The 22,896-nt window shown below is 57.9% G+C and overlaps 1 protein-coding gene and 1 long non-coding RNA gene across 3 annotated transcripts; one reads left to right on the top strand and one right to left on the bottom strand.

Moving 5' to 3' along the window:
* Positions 1-1,011: 1,011 nt before the first annotated feature.
* GGA1 (golgi associated, gamma adaptin ear containing, ARF binding protein 1) lies at positions 1,012-20,423 on the bottom strand. 2 transcript variants are annotated; one of them, XM_010960338.3, is made up of 17 exons: positions 20,284-20,423; positions 16,367-16,451; positions 15,012-15,087; positions 13,874-13,972; positions 12,737-12,860; positions 12,208-12,308; positions 11,435-11,515; positions 10,006-10,146; positions 9,847-9,928; positions 8,654-8,761; positions 7,788-7,940; positions 4,866-4,930; positions 4,225-4,391; positions 3,520-3,713; positions 2,448-2,617; positions 2,093-2,203; positions 1,012-1,996 (listed from the first exon to the last, which is right to left on the bottom strand). In XM_010960338.3, exons 1-17 carry the CDS (start codon positions 20,324-20,326, stop codon positions 1,886-1,888), a joined length of 1,911 nt encoding a protein of 636 aa, XP_010958640.1. In that variant the 5' UTR covers positions 20,327-20,423; the 3' UTR covers positions 1,012-1,885. The 2 variants fall into 2 exon arrangements, with proteins under 2 accessions (XP_010958640.1, XP_010958641.1); XM_010960339.3 differs by lacking the exons at positions 15,012-15,087; positions 20,284-20,423 and having other exon boundaries at positions 16,367-16,438.
* Positions 19,147-22,003, top strand: LOC141579451 (uncharacterized). Its single transcript, XR_012510907.1, has 3 exons — positions 19,147-19,283; positions 20,131-21,105; positions 21,633-22,003. It is a non-coding gene; the product is annotated as an uncharacterized LOC141579451 (long non-coding RNA).
* Positions 22,004-22,896: the final 893 nt, after the last annotated feature.

Here is a 22,896-nt window from a genome sequence, read left to right as displayed (position 1 = left end):
GGCCTTGCTCCCACTCTCCTGCCCTCGGCAGCCCGGCCCACGTGGAGAAGCTCTCACCCTGCACTTCCAGTGTCGGCCCAGCACAGAGGAGGGCCCTCATCTGCTGAGTGGGGAAAAGCACACTGGCTGGGGAGTTAGGTGTGCTGGGCTCTAGGAACACCTGCGGGCTGGACTGTTCTCCAGCACTTCTTAATAGCATCTGTGAAAGGGGTTCAGTGGCCAAGTTCAGACTGGGAAACACTAGGTTAGACAAAGTGAAATTGGTGTCTTCACTGCAGGACTTCCACCATCAGCTAGGAAAAAGAAATGGCGGGCAGCCTTCCCAGGCTTTGGGGGGCGGGAACCCTCCCCAGCAGAGCACACAGGGCACGTAGGGCTGCTCCACAGCACAGGAGCAGGCCCCTGGACTAACCCCTTCAGCCTCTGCTCCGCACTGGCTGGCTCTCTCAGCTGGGAGCCTCTGAGCCACTGCCCAGGCGTGGACCCGAGTCTCCCAGTTAGAGCAGCACAAACACACCAGGGGGAGGGCGCCGCAGCTGGTCAGGGGGCCCTGCACGGGGTCCCTGGGCCTCTCCAGAACAAGCTGCAATTGGCGCCCTGCTTCCTGGGAGTAGCCTGTGGGGAAAGGGAGAAGCTGAGACAGGGACCTTGGGGTGGTGCTGCATGGCAGTTGTTTTGAGGGCTGAGCGCAGCAAGAGGAAGTTGTGAGCGGCCAGGGGCCTCCCCCTCAGTGCCTGCAGCAGCTGGGGCTCCTGGCAGGCCTGAGCAGCCACTTGCTTCCAGCTGGGACAGCTCTGGGCCCACCATAGCCCTGGGTCCTCTCTAGCGACTCAGCAGTGGCCACGGGCCCCTGAGCAGGGCCTCTTCCGGTGTAGGGACTGGGACTGGTGAGGAGGGGGAACTACGGCCTGACCTGCAAAGACAGAGAGGTCGGCGGGGCAGCCCCCAGACCTCACGCTCCTGGACCCCTCTGGGCTCCCTCTAGCTCAGAAGAGCCATCAAAGCAGCTGGTCCAGGAAAAAGGACGTTTTATTTCCATAAATACTCCTGCTCTCACTCATACACTGGCCCCAGTTCTGCCCACGGACAGATGGATGGACAGAGGCCAATGAATGGAGGAGACACACTGAGAACTCCAGTGCAGGACCTTCCCAGGCCAGGAGCCCCGGAGTCCCTGGCCCGGGACACCCGCCTCTGGCATGACCCTTGGGCCAGCAGTCACACGGTCCCCACAGTCCCCCCACCTGACAGCAAAGGGGCCAGGTGAGTGGAATGAGAACCCCAGGAGGAGTAGGGGACAGGTGGGGCTGCCCCCACTGGGCCCCCTGAGATGGTGACCACAGGGCCACTCAGAAACAAAAGCGAAGAGAGTCAAACCACACACCCAAGAGTGCAAAGAGCTGGGGGTGAAGGCGTCACCCCCAAATTCACCCAGTTCCTATGGAGGAGGCCTGAGCTGGTCCCGGCTCCAGCATGGCCCCAAATTATGGCTGGGCCTTCCCATAAGGCATAAGAGACAGGCGGGGATGATCCCACCCCAGGCTGGGGTCTAGGCTGGGCCTGAGGTCCTGGCCCTTGTCTGACAGCCATTCTTCTCCCCCGTGACCCCAAGTCCTTCTGGGGCCGGGCAGCCCTTTCCAGCTCCAGGCTCTCGCCTGTGATGAAGGTTCCCAGCAGTGCAAATGCAGGCCCAGCCTCCTGCCGGGTTTGGCTCAGCAGGGGAGGGGGCAGGGAAGGAGGGGGCCGCAGTGGTGAGGGGAGAAGCACCAGACCCAGGGGTGTATGGCCATGGGCACAAAGGGTGTCCCAGGCCACCACAGCCTCCCACCCAGGCTAGACGGTGGCCAGTCCCGCAGCCCCCTTCTCTCCCCAGCCCCTCTCTGTTCTAGAGGCTCCCCCAGGTCTCAGGTGGGGGGAACTGGTCCACATCCCCCATCTCATTGTAGGTCTGGTCGCCCATGGTGAAGAGGAGCTTGTAGCGGAGGCGAACCTTCTCCTGAGGCAGAGATGGTGAAGGCAGAGGGTCAGAGGGGGAGAAGGGGCCTCCTCACCCCACCCCACTGCAGAGCCCTGTCACAGCCGGGCCCCTCACCTTCTGGGGGTTGGCAAGAAGCAGGACCTGGGTGATGGCCGAGGGGTGGACGATGGGGTTAAATGCTGGCAGCTCTGTGCCTGAGGGTGGCTGCAGCTTCACCTTCATGACCTGCGGACAGGAGGGTGGCATGGGGCCCAGCAAGCCCTGGCTTCTCGTTCCCAGTCCCTGAGGAATGGGGTCCAGCCTCCTGCCAGGTCCTCCTTGGGGTCTCTGCGGCCCTGTCCTCTGGTTCCCTTCCACCCTTCAGCTCCCCCAGAAGAGAGCGAGACCCTACGCCTTGCCCTGGACAGCTGGCTCCCCACCCAGCCCCAAGTCACCATTACTTGAGAGAAAGGAGGAATGCCCATGTCACCTTGGGGACAGCCGACTGGAAAACGATGTTGCGGATGGGCTGGGGGGCGGTGCTCAGCATGGAAACCACCACCACCAGCACGTCAGAGCGCCCGGGCAGTGGGTCTCGAGCAAAATGGAAGAGGACCCGGAAGCCATGCTGGTCATACACAGTCACTGGCAGGATGCTGCCTGGCAGGGGAAAAGGGGAGAGGGCAATGCCGAGCCTGAGCCCAGGCTCACCTGACCAGCTGCTCCTGCTGGGCTGACACCAGGCACGTGCTGCTCTGCTGGGAATGAATGAACAGACCCAGACTCAGGTCACTGCCTTGACCCTGGGCAGCAGTGCAGTCAGGGGTAGAGACTGGGGTCCAGATGGGCAGGTGGACTTCTAGTGTGATGGTGGAGGCAGGACACCCACCCTGGGCATGAGTCCCAGCCGGTCTCTCTCAGTGCTGTGTGGCTTCCTCCTGGCGCGATGGCGTGAAGGGCTGTATGTGAGCTGTGCTTACACTCACTTTGTGACCCTGGTACAGTCACTCTGCTTCTCTGAGCTCAAGGACCTCCATACTGCTAAGACAGTGGCACTGCCACCCAGCTCCCGGGGATACCAGGGGTGTGATGCCCTGGGTCACCGTGAGCTCACAAGATGGGCAGCACCGAGAAGACTGGCCAGTCTCCATCTGTCTGGTCACAGCCCGGTGCTATAAGTGGCCCTCTCCTCGCCAGGGCTCCTGGACCTGGATCCTTTTCTAGGATTGGTTTTGTGATCTTGGGGAGACCCCCTAATCTCCCCATATCCTGGTCCTATCTTCCTGGAGCAGGGCCCAGGGGCCATCCCTAAGATGTCTTCGTGCCTGGTAACCCTGGAGTTTAGAATGCAGTCTTGCGACCATCTGGGACAGATGAAGAAACTGAGTCCTGGGGAGAGCAGGGGTCTTGCCCAGAGCTCCTTCCTGAGTCAGGCAGGCTGGGAGGGGAGCCCTGCTTTCCCACCTGCTACCCCAGACACAGCTCCCGACAAGGCGATGGGGCTGCAGGCAGTGAGCTGACCCAGCCTGGCTGGTACCCACCCGTGCCCCCACTCTACTCACTGGGTTTGATGGACTCCAGAGGCACAGTGATGTTGGCCAGCGAGAGCTCTGTCGGCGTGGGCTGCTGCAGAGGCCCGGGGGGCTCAGGGGACACGGTGTGGAGGCGGCTGCTGGCACCAGAGCTGGGTACACTGCAGCTACTTTTATTCTGCAGGTCCCGGAGCGTGAGCCGGGGGGCTGGCTGCTGCTTCTCCCTTGTTGAGGGACGGTGCATGGAGAGGTGAATCTTCGGTGACCAAGAGATCAGGGGCACAGGAAAGGCTGGCTTCCTGGCTGTCCCTGATGGCTGGCTCAGAAGTCCCCCTGTTTCTCTGGCCTGGGTCTCCTCACCTTGGAATCGGCAGCTCTTGCTCCTCCCCACCTCCCAGGGCACTGATGCCCTCCTCAGTGGCAGCCCTCTGGGCTTTTGGTCTTTCCCAGGTGCTGGCAGGCCTAGGGGAGGCTGTGTGAGTGGGTCACAGTCCCTTCTCTCAGATACGTCACACCCTGTTGGACGGATCCTGCACCTGCTGTGGTCACTGCTGCGACCTTCAAGCCAAGGGCAGTGGCACATGGCGGTGCTCTGCAGCGCTGCTCTTGGGAACACATCAGGCCTCTCCCTGCTGGGCCTGGGGCAGGGTCTGGGCCAGGGACAGCCCAGGAGAAGCTGCAGGTTTTGGGGACAGGGAGCGCTCCCACCCCATGCCAGCCAGGGCGTGCCCTCACCACCGCACTTGCTGGGACTCGGGGGGCAGAGACTGCTGGAGGAGGGTCTTCCCCAGGAGGTCCAGGTCATCCAGACCACTGCTTGCTGGCAGGGATGTCTGCGCTGGGGGCTGACTGTCCACGCTGGGGGCTGGAGCAGGGGCTGGGGGTTCAGTGCCCTCAGACGACTGTTGGACATACAAAGGACGCAGGTGGGTGAGGCTGTGCTGAAAAGGTGTTAGGTGTCTGGTGCTGCCCTGAGGCCTCTTCCCCTCCTGGCAGGTGACATCTGGGGAGGCAGCAGCAGGGATGTGGGCAACATTCCTGCCAGGCCTGCACCCCTCTCACTCTAGGGCCATCAGTGGGCCGGGCCTGGTCTGCGGTTCTACTCAAGAAACCATCCATCCCAGGAACCTCAGAGTCACCCCCAAGAGAAAAGGAATGGGAACCCCCATCTCAACCCAAGGGAAACCCAAGGCTGAGATTTGTAGGCAGATGTGCCAGAGGTGAAGAGAGGGCCACCTGCCTTCCTCCATCCTGGGATGGGAACCTTGGCCCTGGGCCACCCCTGCTCACGGCCCTCCCACCCACACCTCCCTTCAGTGCCCCCTCAGGCTGCCGCCTCTCCCAGCTGCTCTGCCCCAGGGCTGGGCCCCTCCTACCTGGAAGCTGTTCCATCCAACACCATCCAAGCTTGGGCCTGCAGGGGGTGTAGGGTCGCTCAGGCCTGCAGGGAAACAAGACAGGGGTGAAGGAGCTGGACTCGTGAGCAGAGGCGAGAGAGCTGGGGGGACTACGTGCTGGGTCAGGGTTCCCTGGCCTCTACCCTGCACCTGCACCCCCCACCCCGAGAGGCTCAGCTCAAAGAGGGAAGCCTCCTCCCTCGCTTTCAGAGGGAACCAGCGGCAGAGCAGAAGTAGAAACCGAAGATCCCAAGAGCCCATTCCCTGGGCCCAGACACGCTTCCTCTCTTGCTACTCAGAAGCCAACTCAACTACTGAGCTCAGGACTTTCGTCTTCATTCACCACTGGCAGCTGGCGCAGGGGGTAGGGGCGGGAAAGAGGGAGTGGGGGACACCAAGTGGGGTTCCTAACCTCGGAGATCCAAGCAGGCAGGGATCAGCATCCTATGTCTGTTCAACGACTGACTCAAGGGACACCCTCTGGGTGTCAGAAGGGCACTGCAGTGCAGTGAAAAGGGCCCTGGGCCCACGCCTGGCCCAGAGTCTGAGCAACCACGGGCAAGGTGCTGGCCGGGCCACAGTGGCCCCGAGTATGCCATGTGCACGGGCTGGGGCAGACTCTAAAGGCCCTGCCTGCCTTGGCACGTGCCAGTAAGCCTGGTTGACTGGAGCACAGGAGGGCTGTGGCCCCTCTGGAAGGCTCTGCTCACTGCCTGCTGGTCAGTAGAGGGCAATAGGTCCTCGACCAGTCTGACCTCTGCCCTAAGCACACCCCCAGCCAAGTTCACCCCAGATGTAAACAGAAGCCACGTTATGCTGTTTGTAGCAAAGCCTGACTAAGTAAGGTCCAGCATGAAGTGCTACCTGACAGGCAAAGGGAGGTGCAGGGAGCCTGGACCGTGGGGTCTCCTCCTCTGGACACGCCTCTCTGAGACCAGGGGCAACACAGCGGAGACTGCTATCGGTTCTCACACCCCCGTGCCAGGCACTTCAGATGTGGCTCTCAGTCCTCACCAGCCTTAAAAGGTGGGTGTGGGCTTCACATCCCTCCTTTTGGGATGAAGAAATGTACACTCAGTGGGGCTGAGTGACCTGTCCAGTCACACGACTGGGAAGCGCTAGAGTCCGGGCTTGGACAGAGCATGGCCTCACACTGGAGCTCAAACACAGCTCTGTCGATCGGCTGTGGGACCTCGGGCTGGCAACATTCTCCCCATGCCTCATCCGTAGGATGGGGACAACAGCAGCCATCTGTATCAGAGGACTGCTGTGACCAATAAATCAGACAAATCAGATGGAGTGTCCGACGGGTGCTGGACCGCCCTCTCTGACAGACCAGGAAGTGCTCACCCCACCCCCCACCCTTCCTGCCACAGAGAACCGTTGAGGACAAGCCCCCTTTGTGGTCCTGAGGCTTCCTCCACTCCCCTGAGCTGTGGGGCTGGGCGCTGCTGCCCTGCCACTTCTGGTTCTTGTTCCTAAATTTTCTCTGCCTTTGAGTTGCAACTAGAGGAAGCTGGAGGCTCGGGGCTCTGCTGAAGCGACTTGGGGACAGGAAGTGCAAAGCACACACTGCTTCTCATGGGGAGGTGGCTTTGCCACAGCCATTTGCTGGGGGCTGGGCCACACACACCAGCGCCCGGTCAGGTAGCTGCCGCCTGGTGCAGGCCCTGCTGGGGGAGATGAGCCTGTGTGTCCTTTCTTGTCACCAGCCCACCTTCACCTCTTGGTCACACAGGGTCAGGGTCCTCTCTCCCTGGGTTACCCTGGCTCTGAATAGAAAAGGGGGCAGGTGGGTGGGACTCCTAAGCAGACCCCCGGGTACCCCAGGGTCAGAGCCTCCTGGGTAGGGTGCTGGCTGACGGGCTCACAGAGGGACCCCCAATCTGGTCCACTGAACCCCTTGTCTCCCGCTCACCCCAAGGCCTCACTTCCCCTTCCTGGCTGATGAGCTGAGTCAGGCAGACGCTCAGAGCGAGACTTCAGAGCCTGAGTGCCTCGTCCAAGCCCTGGTGACCCTGTGGGCACGTCACTCAGCCCTGCTTCGGCTTCTTAAACCAGGGACGGTGACAGCGCCACCTCAGGTGCTGAGTGGAGGGTGAAGACCCAGGGTGGCGGCGGCGGTGGCGGTGGTTAGGGGGCGTGTGCTGGGCTGCCCGCCAGGGCCTCAGCACACGTCCTGACTTCCAATCCCACAAGTTTAGTTTCCACCTCAGAACTAACTCAGAACAGCCTGATTCAGCCTCCAGGTTAGCTTCCCAATATATCCTTTGAGATCCCTCTGACATAGCCAGACCACCTCTGTGTGTTTTATGCCAGGGTCACAGCGAGGAGGCTGTCACTATGCCCTCCTGCTTCCAAGCTCAGATGGGGCTGTGGCCCCGAAGGCTGGAAGCACGAAAACTGCTTGGCCACTGGGCGCCCTCAGCTTCTTCCCCCGGGTAAGCCTGTTTCCCTGGCGGGCTCCAGAGCCCTGACCCCACCTGTGGTGGCTGTAGGCCTGGCCTGGGTCCCGCCTGGGTCACAGAGGGCCCTGTGCTCACCATTGGCTGCCCTGGGGCTTCTAGTGCTGCGGAGCCCAGCGCTCCCGCTCTTTGGGCAGGAGACTGCTGACTTCTGCCTGGGGAGCTCCCAATTCTAGGATCTCACCTGCTGAGGGAAGTCCCTGGGTTTTCCCTCAGGCCGCCAGAGCCCAGGTGTGGCTCCTTTATCTGAGGTGAGGCCAGCCTCACCCTTTGACTGTATGACCCTGCACCAGCTCCTTCCTTTCCCCGACCCTCAGCTTCCTCGGCTATGACCCGGGGCTGACATCCAGCCCCCATCCTCCAGGGGACTCCCAGGAGAGGAGGAACACGCTGACCTGACCCCTCAGCCCCACCTGCAGCCGGGCCCCTTCCTCACCCAGAGACATGAGCTCGTCATCAAGCAGGGAGACTGAGGTGCTGGGCTGCTCGGGGCTGGCCTGGTCACCTGGGCAGGTGGGCATGGCTGGGCAGGTGGTGCTGGCCGGAGGGAGATCCAGGCCTGAGAGGTCCAACAGGGCCGAGGTGCTCCCTGGGGTGGGAAAGGAGAGTCAGGCCAGCCTTGGGTGGAGGACACAGTCCCTGGCGGTTAAGGACAGTGAGCTCCCCACTCTGCAACCGTCCTGCAAGGCACCGTCCGTCCTTGGCCATACAGTCCTTGCCCTGGAAGCTGCTCATCAGGCCCTTTCATTAGCATGTGGCTCCCCTTCTGTCCGGGATGTATTTCCTCTTCCCTGTTACTTGGCGAACTGCCTCTCATCCTCTGAGGCTCCTCTTAGATCCTGCTGTTTCTGTGTAGTGTCTCACCCCTACCCTGTCCCAAAGAGCACCAATTCTAATCTCTCCTGGGGTCCCCCAGGGCTAATCACTTTACCCTGACTGGAGCTGAGCCTGTAATGTTTATGTCAAACCCTCCCTGCCGACTTCTAATAATTAAACTAAGCCCTGGGGGTGTCGTGTGGCCCTGCACAACAGGTGCCAGATTTCTCAAGTGAAAGAAAGGCCTTCCTTCTCCTGCCTGTCCTTGCTAAACCCTGGGCTCCCTCCCTCTCCATCCCGCATCCAGACTCCTCCCCGCCACAGCTGCAGGCTTGGCACAGACTCCACCCTCAGTTCTCTCAGTGGGGGCCTCCCCCATCTTAAGGGGCCAGGGTCACAGCACTAGCTCTGGGACCAGCACCCCACCCTGCACTCGGTGCCCCTCTGGCTGGTGGGCCCTCCCCAGCCCTCCTGCCACCTCCTCACCGGGGATGGAGGCGGCTGTGGCGTCACCGTTGACCTCCTCGCCCCGCACCAGCTGCTTGTACAGGGTGATGACCTGGGTGAGGTTGTCGTTGGCTTGCAGGATCTCGGCTAGAATAGGCAAGAGCGGGGAGGCCAGGCTGATCGAATGCAGGGCCTCCGGCGGGGATGGGGGAGACGAGACCCCACATCCAGCCCAGGCCTCGTGGGAGGGGGCAGGGCTGAGGGCGGCCCATCTCATCATCTCAGACTCAGGACCTCCGCAACCTGCCCTGGCCCAGTCTCCCGACGCTGCCCGGTGCTGGCCCCTGAACACGGTGGCCCCTGTCTCCAGGCCTCCGCACTGGCGCTGCTGTGTGGAGGCCCCCGTATCTCTACTTTGCTTCACCCCTTCCTGTCTTCAGGTCTTTACCCAAGTCACCTCAGGGAGGCCTCTTAACCTCCAGCCCTGCACCACCCAGTCCCTTCCCTGCTCACTTTTCTCTGTGCCCCTCTGTGACACACTGCCCTTGCTCACGCCCTTGGTTTACTGTCTCTTCTCATTAGGCCACAAGCTCCATGAGGACGCGGCTGTTCTGACTGTGACCACTACCACCCGCTGGGTCTAGAACACGGCCTGGCACAAACCACGCCCTCGTCCATATTATCCCCTTGCGGGGGCCAGGGCCAGGTCTTAGCGAGATCTGAGCAGTGAGCTTCTTGGGTGAGGACCAGATACTTGGAACATGGAACTCCTGCTGAATTGGGGGCTGAGGTGGTACACAGACCACTGCCCAGGCAGCCCTGGCTGATGTGGTGGCACAGAAAGAACAGGGACAAGAACCTGATGTGTGGCCCTGGCAGGAGCCACGGGGACCAGCTATGGACACACTCAGGCCTGTGGGATTTGCTCAAGATTTCTAGCTCACCTTACCAGGAAGGCAGTGTCTGGAGGGAGACAGCCTCTGGTCCATCCTGGCTCTGCCACCATTCAGGTCACTTCCCTCCCTGAGCCCCTGCTATGAAATAGGGAGAAGTCTCCCTTTTGTGCAGCTTTTAGGTAGTAAATGAAGTGCCTGCGAAGGGCTTGGCCCACAGGGTCTCTCAATCACATCAGCCCCTGATCCCTGCTTCCTTCCTCCCCAAAGTGGAGAAACCCCAGGTCAGTGCTGGAGAAGGGGGCCTCCTGGTGGTAGCTCCTTCCAACTGCAGCTCACCTAAGGCCTCGTCATTGTCCTCTGTGTCGCTGGCCAGTCGGAAAAGCGTGGGCCGCATGCGCTCACAGCGCTGGTACAGTTCCTGGGGGCAGCAGGGCAGGCAGGTCAGGGCTGGCGGAGGCCCTGCAGTGGGTGGGGGCTGGGCAGGGGTGAGCGCACCTTCATGAGGTCCTCGCTGCTGCGGGCCACTGCCCTGCCCTGGCTGTGGTTCATCACCATCTCTGTCAGCAGCTTCACATTGTTGTTCACCTCCTCGATGGCACTCACCCGCTTCGAGATCTTCTCCATCCGCTTCTGGTCCTGGAGAGGCATCGGCAAATAGCCCCAGAGAGCGTGGGTCAGGCCCAGCACCACCCTGGAGAGCATCTGCTGACTGGGTGTGAGATCAGACCCTGCTAAAAGCCCCTCGGGCCCAAGACTGGGCACTCTGGGCCCAGGAACCCTCGGCCAAGCCAGTGTTCACTTTTCCTCCTCCTGCCAATGACCCCCGAACCCGGGCCTCTGCATGAGCCCATCAGAATCTCCAGGGGTGGCCCAGGAAGCTGGGTTTCCAACACTCTTGCCAGGAGATTCAGGAAGCCCAGGACCCTAGACCTACACCGTGGCTCTACATGACCCTCGCCCTCCTTGTGTCCTTGAAAGGAGGTCCCCGTACTTGAGAGTGAAAGGGGACTTAGCAGTCAGCAAGTACAACCTAGAAATTGGTGCCACGACCCTTCTCAGTGTCTGTCAGGGCCTGGTAGATGGTGAGAAGCTCATGGCCTTGAAAGGCCAGTGCAGGAAGTGACCCTGCAACCCCTCACCCTCTGCTCACCACGCATGCTCCTCCCTTGCGGAATGAAAGGTAGGCTCGTGCTGTGCCGCCTGATATGATCATCCTCCTTGAGGGGCTGCCCTGACTTTCTGTGGGCTATCAAAGCACACAGCTGGCCCGAAGACAGCCCAGAACATCTGCCCTCTGGGTCTCTGGCCTCCACTTTTTTGACGACTTACTCATATCAATAAAAAAGATTTCAGCATGAACCCGTATCAATAAAAAAAGATTTCAGCATGAACCCATACATAGATACACATACTTATAAAGTAAACATGTATTGTTTTCTCCCTTTACGTGCACATATATTTTACTGTATTTTAAACTTGGTAGGGATGAACGTATAGCTCAGTGACAGAGCACATGCTTAGCATGCAGGAGGTCCTGGGTTCAATCCCCAGTACCTCCATCGAAGTAAACAAATAAACAAACATCTAATTACCTCCCCCCAAAATTAAAATAAATAAATAAAAATTAAAAAAAATATATAGTAAGACCTCATTTCCTTCTAACTTTTACAGATGAGGTAATCAGCCTCACAGAAGCCAGTGCAGGTTAGCTTGGCTGCCGGGAAATTCTTCCTTCCACACACAGATCCTGGCTCTGCCTGCTGGTGTCCCCCAGACTTAGTCAGCTCTCTCTCTCTGCTGTCACAGCCCTTTAGCTTGGCCACTGCGGGGTTCCTCACATGCACACGTACACACAACCCCCACTAGGTGGCCCAGCTCAACATTCTGTCCCGCCTCCTCCCTGTGCTCTGGGCTTGCCCATCACCTCCTGCACCATCTCCTTGATGAGTTTGTTGGCTGCTCGGAGGTCCTCAGGGTGGGAGCTCTTCAGCAGGCGGGCCAGCATCTGTGGAGACAGAGGGACATGACCGTGATGGCACCCTGGGGTCCAAAGGGCGTGGGGTCATATGCTGGCTCTGCTTCGTGGCTGTGGGATGTGAGTAAGTTACTTAAGCTCTTTGTGAGATGGCAAGGATCTACTGACACCTTATGGGGGTTCATGGGACAAGTGACACACTGCACGTAAGTGCTCCCTGCAGCGCCCGGCAGAAATCAGTTCTCCACAAATGGTGCAAAACATGACATTAGTATTGCTAGGGAATTCTACCCAAAGGATGCAGAGGAAACTTCACAGTGGTTACCCTCTGGGACTGGACTGGGTAGACAGGAGCTTTTACTTTTTCTCTCACCTTCTTCTGTGTTGTTTTAATTTCTGGCCCATCAGCACATGCTTCTTTCACAAAAAGCTAATAAAATTATTGTTGGAAGGGTCACAAACATAAAGATAGGTAAACTCCCAGTCATCTATGAAATGCCCTCAAAGTGAACCTGGGACACCAGCCTCGGACCTGTTTACCGATGCAGGGTGCCGTGTGGGCAGCACTCAGCACGCTGGAGCCGCACACACGGCTCCTGTACCTGCCACAGCAGCCGATCTCAGCGTGAGCCTCTGCTCTGGGGGCAGGGCAGCCGGGGGCCGGAATGCACTGACCCCCAGTGGGCCCTGGAGTCCTCACCTGGTTCTCCTTAAAACCTCACCTTGGATTTCTCCTCGTCTTCAAAGATCACATTCTTGGGCCGTGGAGGAGGAAGGGGAAAGGTGGCGTCATCTGGAAGCTTGGGGTCGGCCTTCACAATCCCTGGAGTGGACAGTGGTGGTAAGACTGTCATGGGGGCTGGGGCGGGGGGGGTGCTGGAGGGGAAGGAAGGGTAGGATGGAAGGTGGAGGGCCATCTTTCTCCAGCATGCTGGCACCAGCCTTCGGGGGGTCAGGGCCTGCTCCTGAAATGCCATATCAAATAGCGTTGGGGAGAGTTTAGGATCCTCTATTTTGAGGCCACACTGTGGGGGCCAACCTCTGAGAAGGCTGACTCAAATCCACCTCTCCACCCAAGCTGGCCTCTGGCAGAGCCATAAAGGGGCCCCAATGAATATGTGTTCCGGAGAAGTTAAAGAAATTAAAGGGGAGACCCAAGACCTGGCAGCCAGAAGGCTCTGAGGCCTCCGGAACACCGGCTCAGGGAGGAGAGGCGGGGGTGTTGGTTGCACGCACCCCGTGGCACCTCACCCTGTTTCTTCAGCATCTGGTAGGCCTCGGCGATCTTCACCTCCTCGGGGAGGCCGACCGTCCAGCTGTAGAGGAGCTCCAAGATCTTGTTCTTCACCTTCTCTGACGTCCGAGAGCCCAGGTACTTCAGGGATCAGAGGGAGGGGAGGCCTTTGACATGGCCCGCTCACTGTGGCCCCGACGCCAGCCCGAACCTGGCTTTCTCCCCAGGACTCCCTGGGAAACCTCAGCCTACAGGACCCTCACAGCCCACTATCCAGCCTGGCACAGCCTGGCCTCTCGCTCACTAGCTGGGCCAGCCCTGTGTGTCCCAGTCCCCCACCTGCTAAATGGGGATGACAGCAATGTCACGTGATAAGGGTGCCATGCTGACACAGGCAAGGTGCAGAGCCCAGTGCCCGCTCATGGCCAGCTCATGGAAGGCTTAACTCTATGATCTCAGGAAGGAGGAGCCACTAGGCTCTGGGCAGACCAGGGAAGGAGCAGCTGTGGACCTGCCCTGGGCATAGTCAGTCCTCCAGCAGCAAACTAGGCTGAGGGAACTGGCTCTCACACTGGTCACCTCCCATCACCTGGGAAGAGCAGTCGGGTCATTCAGCAGCTCTGCTCAAGGGATGGGTGAAGGGGGTGGGCTCTCACTCAAGGGGCATCAAACATATTCCTGCCCTCTGGGAGGGCTCTTTGGGCCAAGCCTCAGATGTGGCCAGCAGCAGGCTCTGTCATTCAGGTTTGGGGCCTCAGCATTCAAGGCCTCAAGGAGACCACTCTTGTGAGATGAGGACAGGGAGACCCTCCACTAGTGACACAGGTGGGGCGCTGAGGCCAGGCCTACAGGGAGTGATCTCAGAGCCTGAGCAGCCTGTGCTGGGGAGGCTGTCCAGCATTCCCTGAAGTCATCCTTCCCTAAGTACCGAGTGGCTCCACAGCCGGCTGGCTACCCATCAGCCGGGAAGCACCCTTTCCAGAAACCCAGCCACCCTGGACTCAGCTGTGTGAAGTGGCAGTGAGAAAGGGTCTGTGTGTGTGCTGGGTCAGGATGAGGGCAGACAGTCCGCCCCTCCCACCTGGATCTGGGCATTCTCGTTCCTCGACCCCCATCTGACAGTGCAGGTCTGAGCACGGGCTGGGAGCACCCACCTTGGGAGACACAACCTTGATGAGCTCGTTGAGGAAGCGGAACTTGCCCACCTCGTCGTGGAACCTCTTGCCACAGCTCTTCATGCATGTTTCCAGCACCTGGAGGTGGAGGGGGAGGTGCGGGCACCACAGTGGGGAGATGGATCAGAGCCTCTCTCCCACACCTATGTCAGGGCCCAGAAGCCCAGGGATGGGCACTGAGAAGGGGGAAGATGACTCTTGAGAAAAAGAGGATTCTGAGGTTCAGTGACCCCTGAGACTGATCACACACCCTGGGGCTGGGCCACTTTTAGAACCTGGCAACACCGAACACCCAGCACTGACTCAGTCCCTCCACGGCTTGACCACATCTGAGTGCCGCTTGTAAAATACTCTCTTACTATTTCCCTTTGATTATTTTTGAACCTAAATAGGTGCTATCTACCTTGGCCATCTCCTAAGCTATGTATCTGTGAAATCAGAGAATATGTATTTCGGTGAGGGGCGATGCTAACATGTTAAAACAAATACATAACTATTAAAAGGGAAACTGTTTATCTACCACCATTGAAAATCAACTTTGCTATATGGTCCGTTGCTATGCGATTCATGCTTGGGGGCCATACACGGTGTACCCTCTACTCTTCTGCCTTTGGCACAGCTTTGAAAGCTCTAGCCTGAGCCCAGCTGTCACCCCTTGCACCCCTGTGGGAAGGACAGTGCTGTCCTGTGTCTGGAGGCCATCAATGGGCTGGCCTGGCCCAGCAATGCACGTGGTAAGCTCTATAAACACACAGATTCTTGGATGCAAACGCTACAGGGGTTCTAGTCAGCAGATCTGGGGTGAGGCCTTACTCAGCCTCCTGAAGTTCTGATGCACAGCTAGAGCTGGGAATACCTGGCCCAGATGACTGAGGGGCTTTCTCCCCTCAAGAGGCCTAACTGTGCAGGGTCTGGGGAGGGAGGAGCCCACTGGTTCACTGGTTGCCAGGGGACCCTCAGGGGCTGGCCCAGACCCCTGTTCTAGGCCATCTTGGCATAACTCCCTTGGGCTCCAAAGAAGAGCCTGTTTGGGCCCCAAAAACCTCAGTCTTGGCCTCCCCCAGTGCCATCCACATGGTCAGGGGACAGATGGCATCTTCTCTCCCCTTCTCCTCACTGTCAGAGCCTGGATCGCTTCCCACTCCTGCGGGGACTGGATCTTGTGAGCCAACAACCGGGTGGCAAGTGGAGGCCTGGGTGAGAGGAAAAGCACAGAGACAGACTAGCCACAGAGCCACAGGCAACCCAGGGGGGGCTGCCACATCCCCCCACTTCCCGCCCCAGAACTGTGGCCTGCAGTGGCTTTTGCAGGGCATGTGTAAAGGCCCAGCTCCCTCTCCAGATTAGGGCCAGGGATTATGGCACAACAGGGCAGGGCCAGGCAGGGAGTACAAGCCAGGAACCTTTGAAAGGCATGAGCTCAGCCCCTTGGCTGGCTTTACTGAGAACTGTGACCTGCTGTGTCCTTGGCTTGCAGTAGAAACAAGGATGGAGAGATGACCAAGCCTTAAGGGCTCAGTGGGGGAGCAGAACACGATAATTTGCACTGAACATTAAGCTGGGAAAAATCATGGTGGCAGTGGTGACACTGTCTACCAGATCATAAAAGACCTGCCACCAGTGACAGTAACAGCTAACACGTACTGAGTGCTTACGATGTGCAAGGCACTTCACATTCCTTTTTCTGCCTAATCTCCATAAGAGCCTCCTGAGGTAGGCAGCAATGTCGCCCCCATGGTTGAAATGGTGGCTCAGAGGCATCCAGTTACTTGCTCAGGAGACTCAGCTAACAGAGGGGACGGGATCTGCACCCGAGCAGCTGGACTGTGGGGCACACACGTCACGCTGTCTGCACGGCTTCTGGGGGAGTGTCTGTATTCGTGGGGGTGCAGTGGAGGCGAAGCACGCTGAGCTGTGCTCCCCGAGCTGCTGCACCACCTGGGGAGCCTGCTAACAACGTCCCCCCAAGCTCCTTGCCTGGCTGTCTAGCCTGTCTGGGCACAGCCTATGAATGGACATTTTTTGACCAGCACACCGTGTGATTCTAATGCAGATAGCTCTGGTTCTTCCTTGAGCAGAGGGCCTGCTGGCCCTTCCCAGAGGGGGAGCATGCCGTTCTCTAGGAGGCTTTCCCCAACAGAGTATGGGTGCAGGTCAGGCAGCCCTGGGCTTGATCAAGCCCAGGACTACCTTTTTCTTTCTGTGAGATCTTGGGGCAACTGCTGAGTTCCCCCAGGTCTCGGTTTTCTCACCTGTAAAATGGGTCCAGCGGGGCCCACCTCAGAGGGTGGCACACGAGCAGCACTCAGTACACAGTGCCCACTGCCACTGTTAACTTGTGCGCATGTTAGGAATGGAAACCGGGTCTCAATCCACCCTCATCTCTGCGCGAGGCCAGGGTCTGAAGGGTGCATGGCAGGTGCACAGTGGGCTCTGCTGAGTCTGAGAGTGAAAGACGGGGAAGCCACCTACCCCTCAAAGTCCTCGTTGAGCTGCTCGCAGAAGCTGTTGATGCTGGCCCAGTTCAGCTCCTTGTTCAAGGGGTTTGTGGCTCTGTCTGGAGAAGAGAGGGCCAGTGTGGCCTGGGGAAGGGGTCCCTGCCTCTCCCACTCCCTGCCCTGGCAGAGGGCCCTCTGTCAGGAGTGGGGAGGGCGTAGGACTGAGCACATGAAAAGGCCTCCCCTCGGGGATTGGGTAGCGGGGGGTAGAGCTCAGCGGTAGAGCGTATGCTTAGCATGCATGAGGTCCTGGGTTCAATCCCCAATACTTCCATTAAAATAAATAAATAAGTAAACCTAATTACCCGCCCCCCTCAAAAAGAAAAAAGAAAAGGCCTTCCTTGACTCCCTGCTCCGAGGGCCCAGAGAGCCCAGCCCTGATATTGGTCCAGTCAGCGCAGAGAGGAGCTGCTGTCCGCGGGCTTCCCCTTACGGCTTCTCCCCGAAGGGCCCCACATTAAGCTCAGGAGTCGTTTCCCTACCCCTCATCACCCCCACCTCTGCCGCTGTACACCCTCTGCCCCCCCAACTGCACCTCCTCTGATTCTGCGCCTGAAAAGTGTCCCCACAATTCTCATGGAACCTACTCTCAGGGGAGATCCGGAGGTAAGCAAAAAAAACCAGAGCTCCAACCTCAAGGAGCTTTGCAGCTGGGAAGTGGGCCAAGGGCAGCTAGGTTCTCAGTACAAACAGAGGGAGGCAAAGGAGCCGTGGGAACCGGGAAGCCGGAAGAGGGGACTCAGTTGAGCCTCGGGCCCCTGGAGGCTGCTTGGAAGAGGCAACACAAGAAGCGCTGGAGGAGTTAACCAGGCTGGAGATGACATGCCTCTGAGTGGCTCAAGGGCTGAGAAGAGCCCAGGGCAGGGCACCAAGGGCCTCGGTAAGGAGTGTGGCTCAGGTATCGCCTCCTCCTTCCCGTAATGCCCACACCTGCCTGGGGCAGCATTGCCAAGCCAGCTCTCTCCTCTTGGACCCCAGACCTGCCTTCATCCTGGACCCAACCTGCTGCTGCACTGCAACCAGCCTGTCTCCCCCAGTAAATGAGTGAAAGGATCAGGGCTCAGCTGCAAGCAGGCAGGGGGAGGTTCCAGGGGAATTTGAATCCAGGAATGGGTAGTGGCCAGGAAAAGGCCAACAAGAAGGGGTGGTAAAGGCCAGACGGTAGCCCCCCGACCCTACAATCAAGTAGGTCACAAAGCCTCCTCAAATCTCCGTTTCCCCATTTGTAAAGATGGAGCAAAATCCGGAGTGATTAGGGGGTGACGCAGTATTTTCTGCAGGGGAAGGTGTGGGGGTAGCCAGAGCTGGCTCTTCACTGCCTCCCAGAAGCCCGCCCCTAAGTGTCACCTGGTCCTGGTCAGTTATGCCCAAACGTGAGGACTGAGCCTGGGGTGTGGAGGACATGGCCCAGGAGGTGGGACACAGAAGGATCTGCGGACCGGAGGCAGCTGTCGACTCGGAGTGTGGCGCCTGCCTACTTGGGGCCCTGAGCTATAGCGGGAGGCTTGGAGCCCCAGGGTTCCAGTGCTTGGCAGCCAACCATTCAATTCATATTTACGCAATAAATATTCTGAGTGTGGGGCCACAGCAGTGAACAAGACAAAATCCCTGCCCTCCTGGAGATCAGAGCCCAGCAAGAGAAACTCTGACTACTCAGGTAAACAAAACACAGGGTACAGAAAGCTATAAAGAAAACAGAGCAGGGAGAAGGCACAGAGAATGTGTATATGCAGGGGTGCTGTCCTCTGGGAGGGCTTTCAGAGATACAGCTGAGCAGAGATCTGAATGGTGCATTTCCTCTCTGCGCACAAATCTTGGTTCCAGGAACCCTGTAGGGCCTGCCAGTCCCTGGGAGAAATGAAGCCCCTGCTGACCACCCAGAGATCCCAGGAATAGGAATCTCTCACCTCCCATCTACTCTGCCTCCTAGCCCCCTAACACGGCCAGAGGCTGGGGAACACCAGTCTGGAGGTAGAAAGATAGAACGTGGCTGGGTATTGCCTACTCAATGACACCCAGCTGGGGGACCCTAAAACAGGAAGTCCCTTAAAATGTTAGAGACACATGAATCTGAGTGAGGACAGAGAAACTGGTTCTAGAGCCAGCTCCTGAGTCAGAAGCCAGGGAGGAGGAAGTAGTGGCATCACGAGACATCTTCTCTGCATCTGGTTCAGAGGGAGGGCCTCTGGGTCCAAGGAGATCAGACCAACCTCTCCGGCCCTGGCCCTCAACTCCCAGCCCTCTGACTTCTGCCTGCGGACAGCACTTTCCCCAGCAGGCAGCAGGGGGAAACACCCAGGGAGGGAGGGAGGGAGGTGTTTCACAATAGGACGTGACTCTACCCTGTCACTCCACAGTGGTGACAGTAACATCATTTACCCACCAAAAGCTACTTTTTACCTCCAATTACTGCAAAAGAGCTTACAAGTTTGCCAGGGCATGAAGGAGAAGAAAAAGAAAACAATCTCAGCTCCAGTCTACCAGAGTCCAGCCTACTGCCAAACCGGAGTATCCTGACTCCTGTTTATTTCTCAGATTAGACTCTTAGATCTCTCAGAAAATCCCCACTGTTGCTAAACCTGACCATGTTTTGTATCACCCACAGCTCAAGGCCTGTGGCTGTCAGATCTGTCAGCTCAGGCCCTGCCCATCCCCCCAGGTTACTGCTGAGACCTGGGCACTTGTGGCATTCCAGAAGAGTCTCGATGACTGCTGAGTGCTTCCTTTCCATGCCCTCCCCTTCTACGGGCCAGAGTGACTCTGAAACACTTCTGGAGATGGTATGGCTCTGGGATCAACTTCAAGATTCAACTCTGCTCAAGAGTGGCTTAAAAGATGCTGCTCAAGACCCCAAATCACTCTGTGCAGCTCCCTGGAGCCAAAAGGCTGAGGTGAAGGTAGACCCAGAGGCCTCCCTGAGGCCCTGGTGCAGATGTGGGCCCAGTGGGAGGAAAGGGCAACTGACCAGTGGGTGGGAGTTGTCAGCCAAGGAGAAGCAAGCCAAGCTTTAAGAGGCAGAGTCCAGTAGTGGGCTTAACAGATTCGAGGATCTTCTGCAATGTGGGATAGGGAAATCAGGTGGAAGATGTGGGGCCAGTACTGAGAACCCGAGTGGTAGGAAGCTGTGTCTGAGGAGACACAGGAGAGGGTGCAGGGGCCTTTGGAGGAAGCTCAGCAAGGGCTAGGAAAGGAGTCTTTGTTTGGGGTGCAGAATCTAACGGGCTGGGCTGAGAGTAGTGATAGAGGACTTGAAATTATTTCTGGGGTCTGAAACAGGATCCTACCAAGCCTGTACGGTTTGGGAGTTTCTCACTGTGGGGCCCCAGCTTGGTTGACCAGATGGGCCAGTGGGTCCTCCCTTCATGGGCAGGGGAAAGAGCAAATCTGAGACTAGTTGCAAGTTCAAGGGACAGATAGGAGGGAGTTATGCCATGGATGCCAATGAGTGGAGGATTCGGGACTCAAGGGGAGCAGGGTCCCTCCCGGGTCTGAGGTATAGTTCTAGGGGCCGCTCGCTTGCTCCCTCCAGGGGCCCCAGAGAATGACTTGGGTGTCCGTTCGGCAGTGAAGTCTGGGCCTGAGGGTGCTGAAGGCTGCTCTCTCCACCCCGAGGGGTCTGGACGCAGAGCTGGGCCAGCTCACTCCTCCCCGGGGGTCTCGGCCCAGGGATCGGAAGGGTGGGCGGCGCCCACTCCCACCGCGGGTCCACGCAGCTGATGGGGCCTCCTATCATCCCAGGGTCGGAAGTACGAGCACGGGACACCGCCCCTCCCGGGCCGGGGGCGGGGCGTGAGGAGGGGGCGCCCCGTACCCCGCCTCCGTCGGGAAGGGGCCCGCCTAGTGCCCCCGGTTCCGGTTCCGGTCCGACCCGCGCCCCTCCCGGACACTCACTGATTCGCGCCTCCAGAGTCTCCGGCTCCATCGCGGGCTCCATCAGCCACGGGCCCCCAGCCTCGGTACCGCCCCCAACCCCCTGCCGCTCTCGCGGGACCTCCTCGACACCGCCCTCTGCTGATTAAAGGGGCAACGTCCGCCCCGACGCGCAGGAGCGGCGGACAAGCTCACTCGGCACCATAGAGACGAGAAAGAACTCGCCTAGAGCGTCGCCCGCTCTCCCAAACCCTCCCCCAAGCGGCGTCTACATCGCGGGAGGGATCTGCTGTCCGCCCCCTCGTTCACGGCGCTCAGGCCGGAGAGGAAGCTGAGGGACTAGGGCTGAGGGCTGCACCATGGAAACCCCACGGGACGCTCTAACTGGTTGTGCGTCACAGAGAGCCCTGTGACCGCTTCCGGAAGGACGCTCCACGGCCATATTTCTGAGGGGCTCTGAAGTCAGTTCCGGACCCCTGAGCGCGTACTTCCGCTTAGATGCAAAAGTGGGAGGGGCCCTTAAAAGGGCAATGACATACGTTGGCCACGGTGAAAGGTCAGTTTCTCGAGTGCTTAACAGTGTTCCAACCATTGTTTTAAGCACTTGAAAAATACATTTGTCTATTTACTCCTCACAACAAACCCATGAGCCAGATAGTTTGTCTGAGGTCACACAAGTGGCAGAGCCTGAACCCTGTGCTGTCTACATTCTGCAATCATTTCATGTACTATGCATTCACTTTGCTCTGGGGCAGGCGCTGGGGAGAAAGGCAAGGCCAGATAATTGTTACACAACGTGATGGAGGAAGCCCAAGGGGTAGTGGCAACACAGGACCCAAACAGGTGGGTACGGGGGGCAGGGTGAGGAGGGGTCTTGTCAGGGGAGGTTTCACAGAGAAGGTAATGTGTAGTTGCAAGAAGGTCGGAAATCTCCAGGTAAACCTGGTGCGAAAAGATATTCCAGGTGGAGGGAACCAAACATTTCAGGGCTCACAGGAAAGAGTATGATGAGGTCAGATAATTGAAAGTATTTCAATACGGCTCCAGAGGATGTTGGCCTGAAAATAGGTTGGGGCAAGATTACGCAAATCCTGCGTTTGACTTTTTTTATTTGTAAACTGTGTTGAAGATGTCGTTAAAGAGTTTCACGAGTGGTAGTGACAAAGTCAGGCTTTTGTTTTAGAAAGCTCCAGGCAGCAACAATGGGCGGAAGATACTGGTGGGGGCCAGACTGAAATCAGGGAGGGCAGAATAAACAGACTTCCTGGCCTCGGTGCCTTTTCTCCTGCCGTTTCTCCGTCCATTAAAGACCCTCGTTATCTGTTTTTCCCACCCGCGGCCGGGGACCGCCCTGTGACGTCACGCCGCAGGGGAGCGGGGGCCCCGACTCACCTGGGTCCGTTGCATTCCGTCGCCCCCTGGCGGCCCTCCCGGGAACTGACCCGTGGTGTCCTCTCGAGCCATCCTGTCTCCGCGAGGGTTAAAGCAAGATCGAGACTGAGAAGCTGGCGAATCCGGTTCTGTTCGGCCGTTGCCCTGGCGAGTGACCTCGATTCACCTTGCAGAACCGCAGTGACCTCATCAGGGAGTTGAGGCATGTGCTGGGTCAGTTTTTCCCCTAAACTCAACCATTCAGCAAACTGGACGCTTTTCTAAATTCTCCACAGGCCATTAAAATTATACAGGAAAGTGATATGTATGTTTATTGCATTCCTCAATAAAAGCTGTAACATAATACGTATTTAGAGCTCTTTTCGTTTGTTTCTTTTATTACCGAAATGAATTATTACAGAAATAAAATGCAACCGCATTTACCACATTGATTTAGGGGCATACATGTGCTGTCAAGAGTCACTTTTTAAAGACAGCAGAGATGTGACCAGGGTTCAGATCTGACTTAACTGCTTTGTAAACTACATGACCTAGGACAAGTCACAGCCTCCCTAGATCTCAGGCTTCTCATCTGAAACAAGGTTGTGAGAATTCAATGCAAGTGTGTCTGCAAAGTTAACCCCCAAACACACCCTCCCAACCCTCTTTCTCTGCTGTACTTTTCTCCTTAGCCCTTATCCCCACTGTATATTTCCTTTCTTCACCGTGTGTTTTGTCTTTCTTCCCCACCGGAATGTAAGCTCTGTGAGATGACGAATTTTATATATTGGGTTCACTGGTATATCCCCAAGGCTTGAAAGAGTAACTGGTACATAGGTGTTCAATAAACATGCATTGAATAAGTGGATGAGGTGAAACGATTATTCATAAGGTTTATGTGGAGGGGTGCAGGAAGGTGCCCAACATTGCACAGCCAGTGTGTGGGGTGGAGAGGGGAGCTGGGTCAGTACTTTCAATGAAGGCTCTAGGTTTACCTTAGTGAGTTGTGGAGAGCAGGGTTTGGTAAGGGAGTCAGTTAATCAGCTACGCAGATAGGACCTGGCCCAGAATGGTGGTCTGGATAGAAGGTATGGAAGGAGGAACCTAAGACAGTGAGGAAGGTGAGGATGGTGAAAGGAAGGGGAATCAACACCGGAAACAAGAAACACAGGAATTGGACCTTTGGCAGCTGTTCCCATCTCCACCATTTGCAAACATGTTCCTCTAAGTGCCTTGGGGTCCCCCTAGGAGAGGGTGGGCAAG

Source organism: Camelus bactrianus, chromosome 12 (assembly GCF_048773025.1).
Source record: "Camelus bactrianus isolate YW-2024 breed Bactrian camel chromosome 12, ASM4877302v1, whole genome shotgun sequence".
Lineage (NCBI taxonomy): Eukaryota > Metazoa > Chordata > Mammalia > Artiodactyla > Camelidae > Camelus > Camelus bactrianus.
Note: the sequence above shows the minus strand (reverse complement) of the source record. Positions and strands in the feature narration are given on the sequence as shown.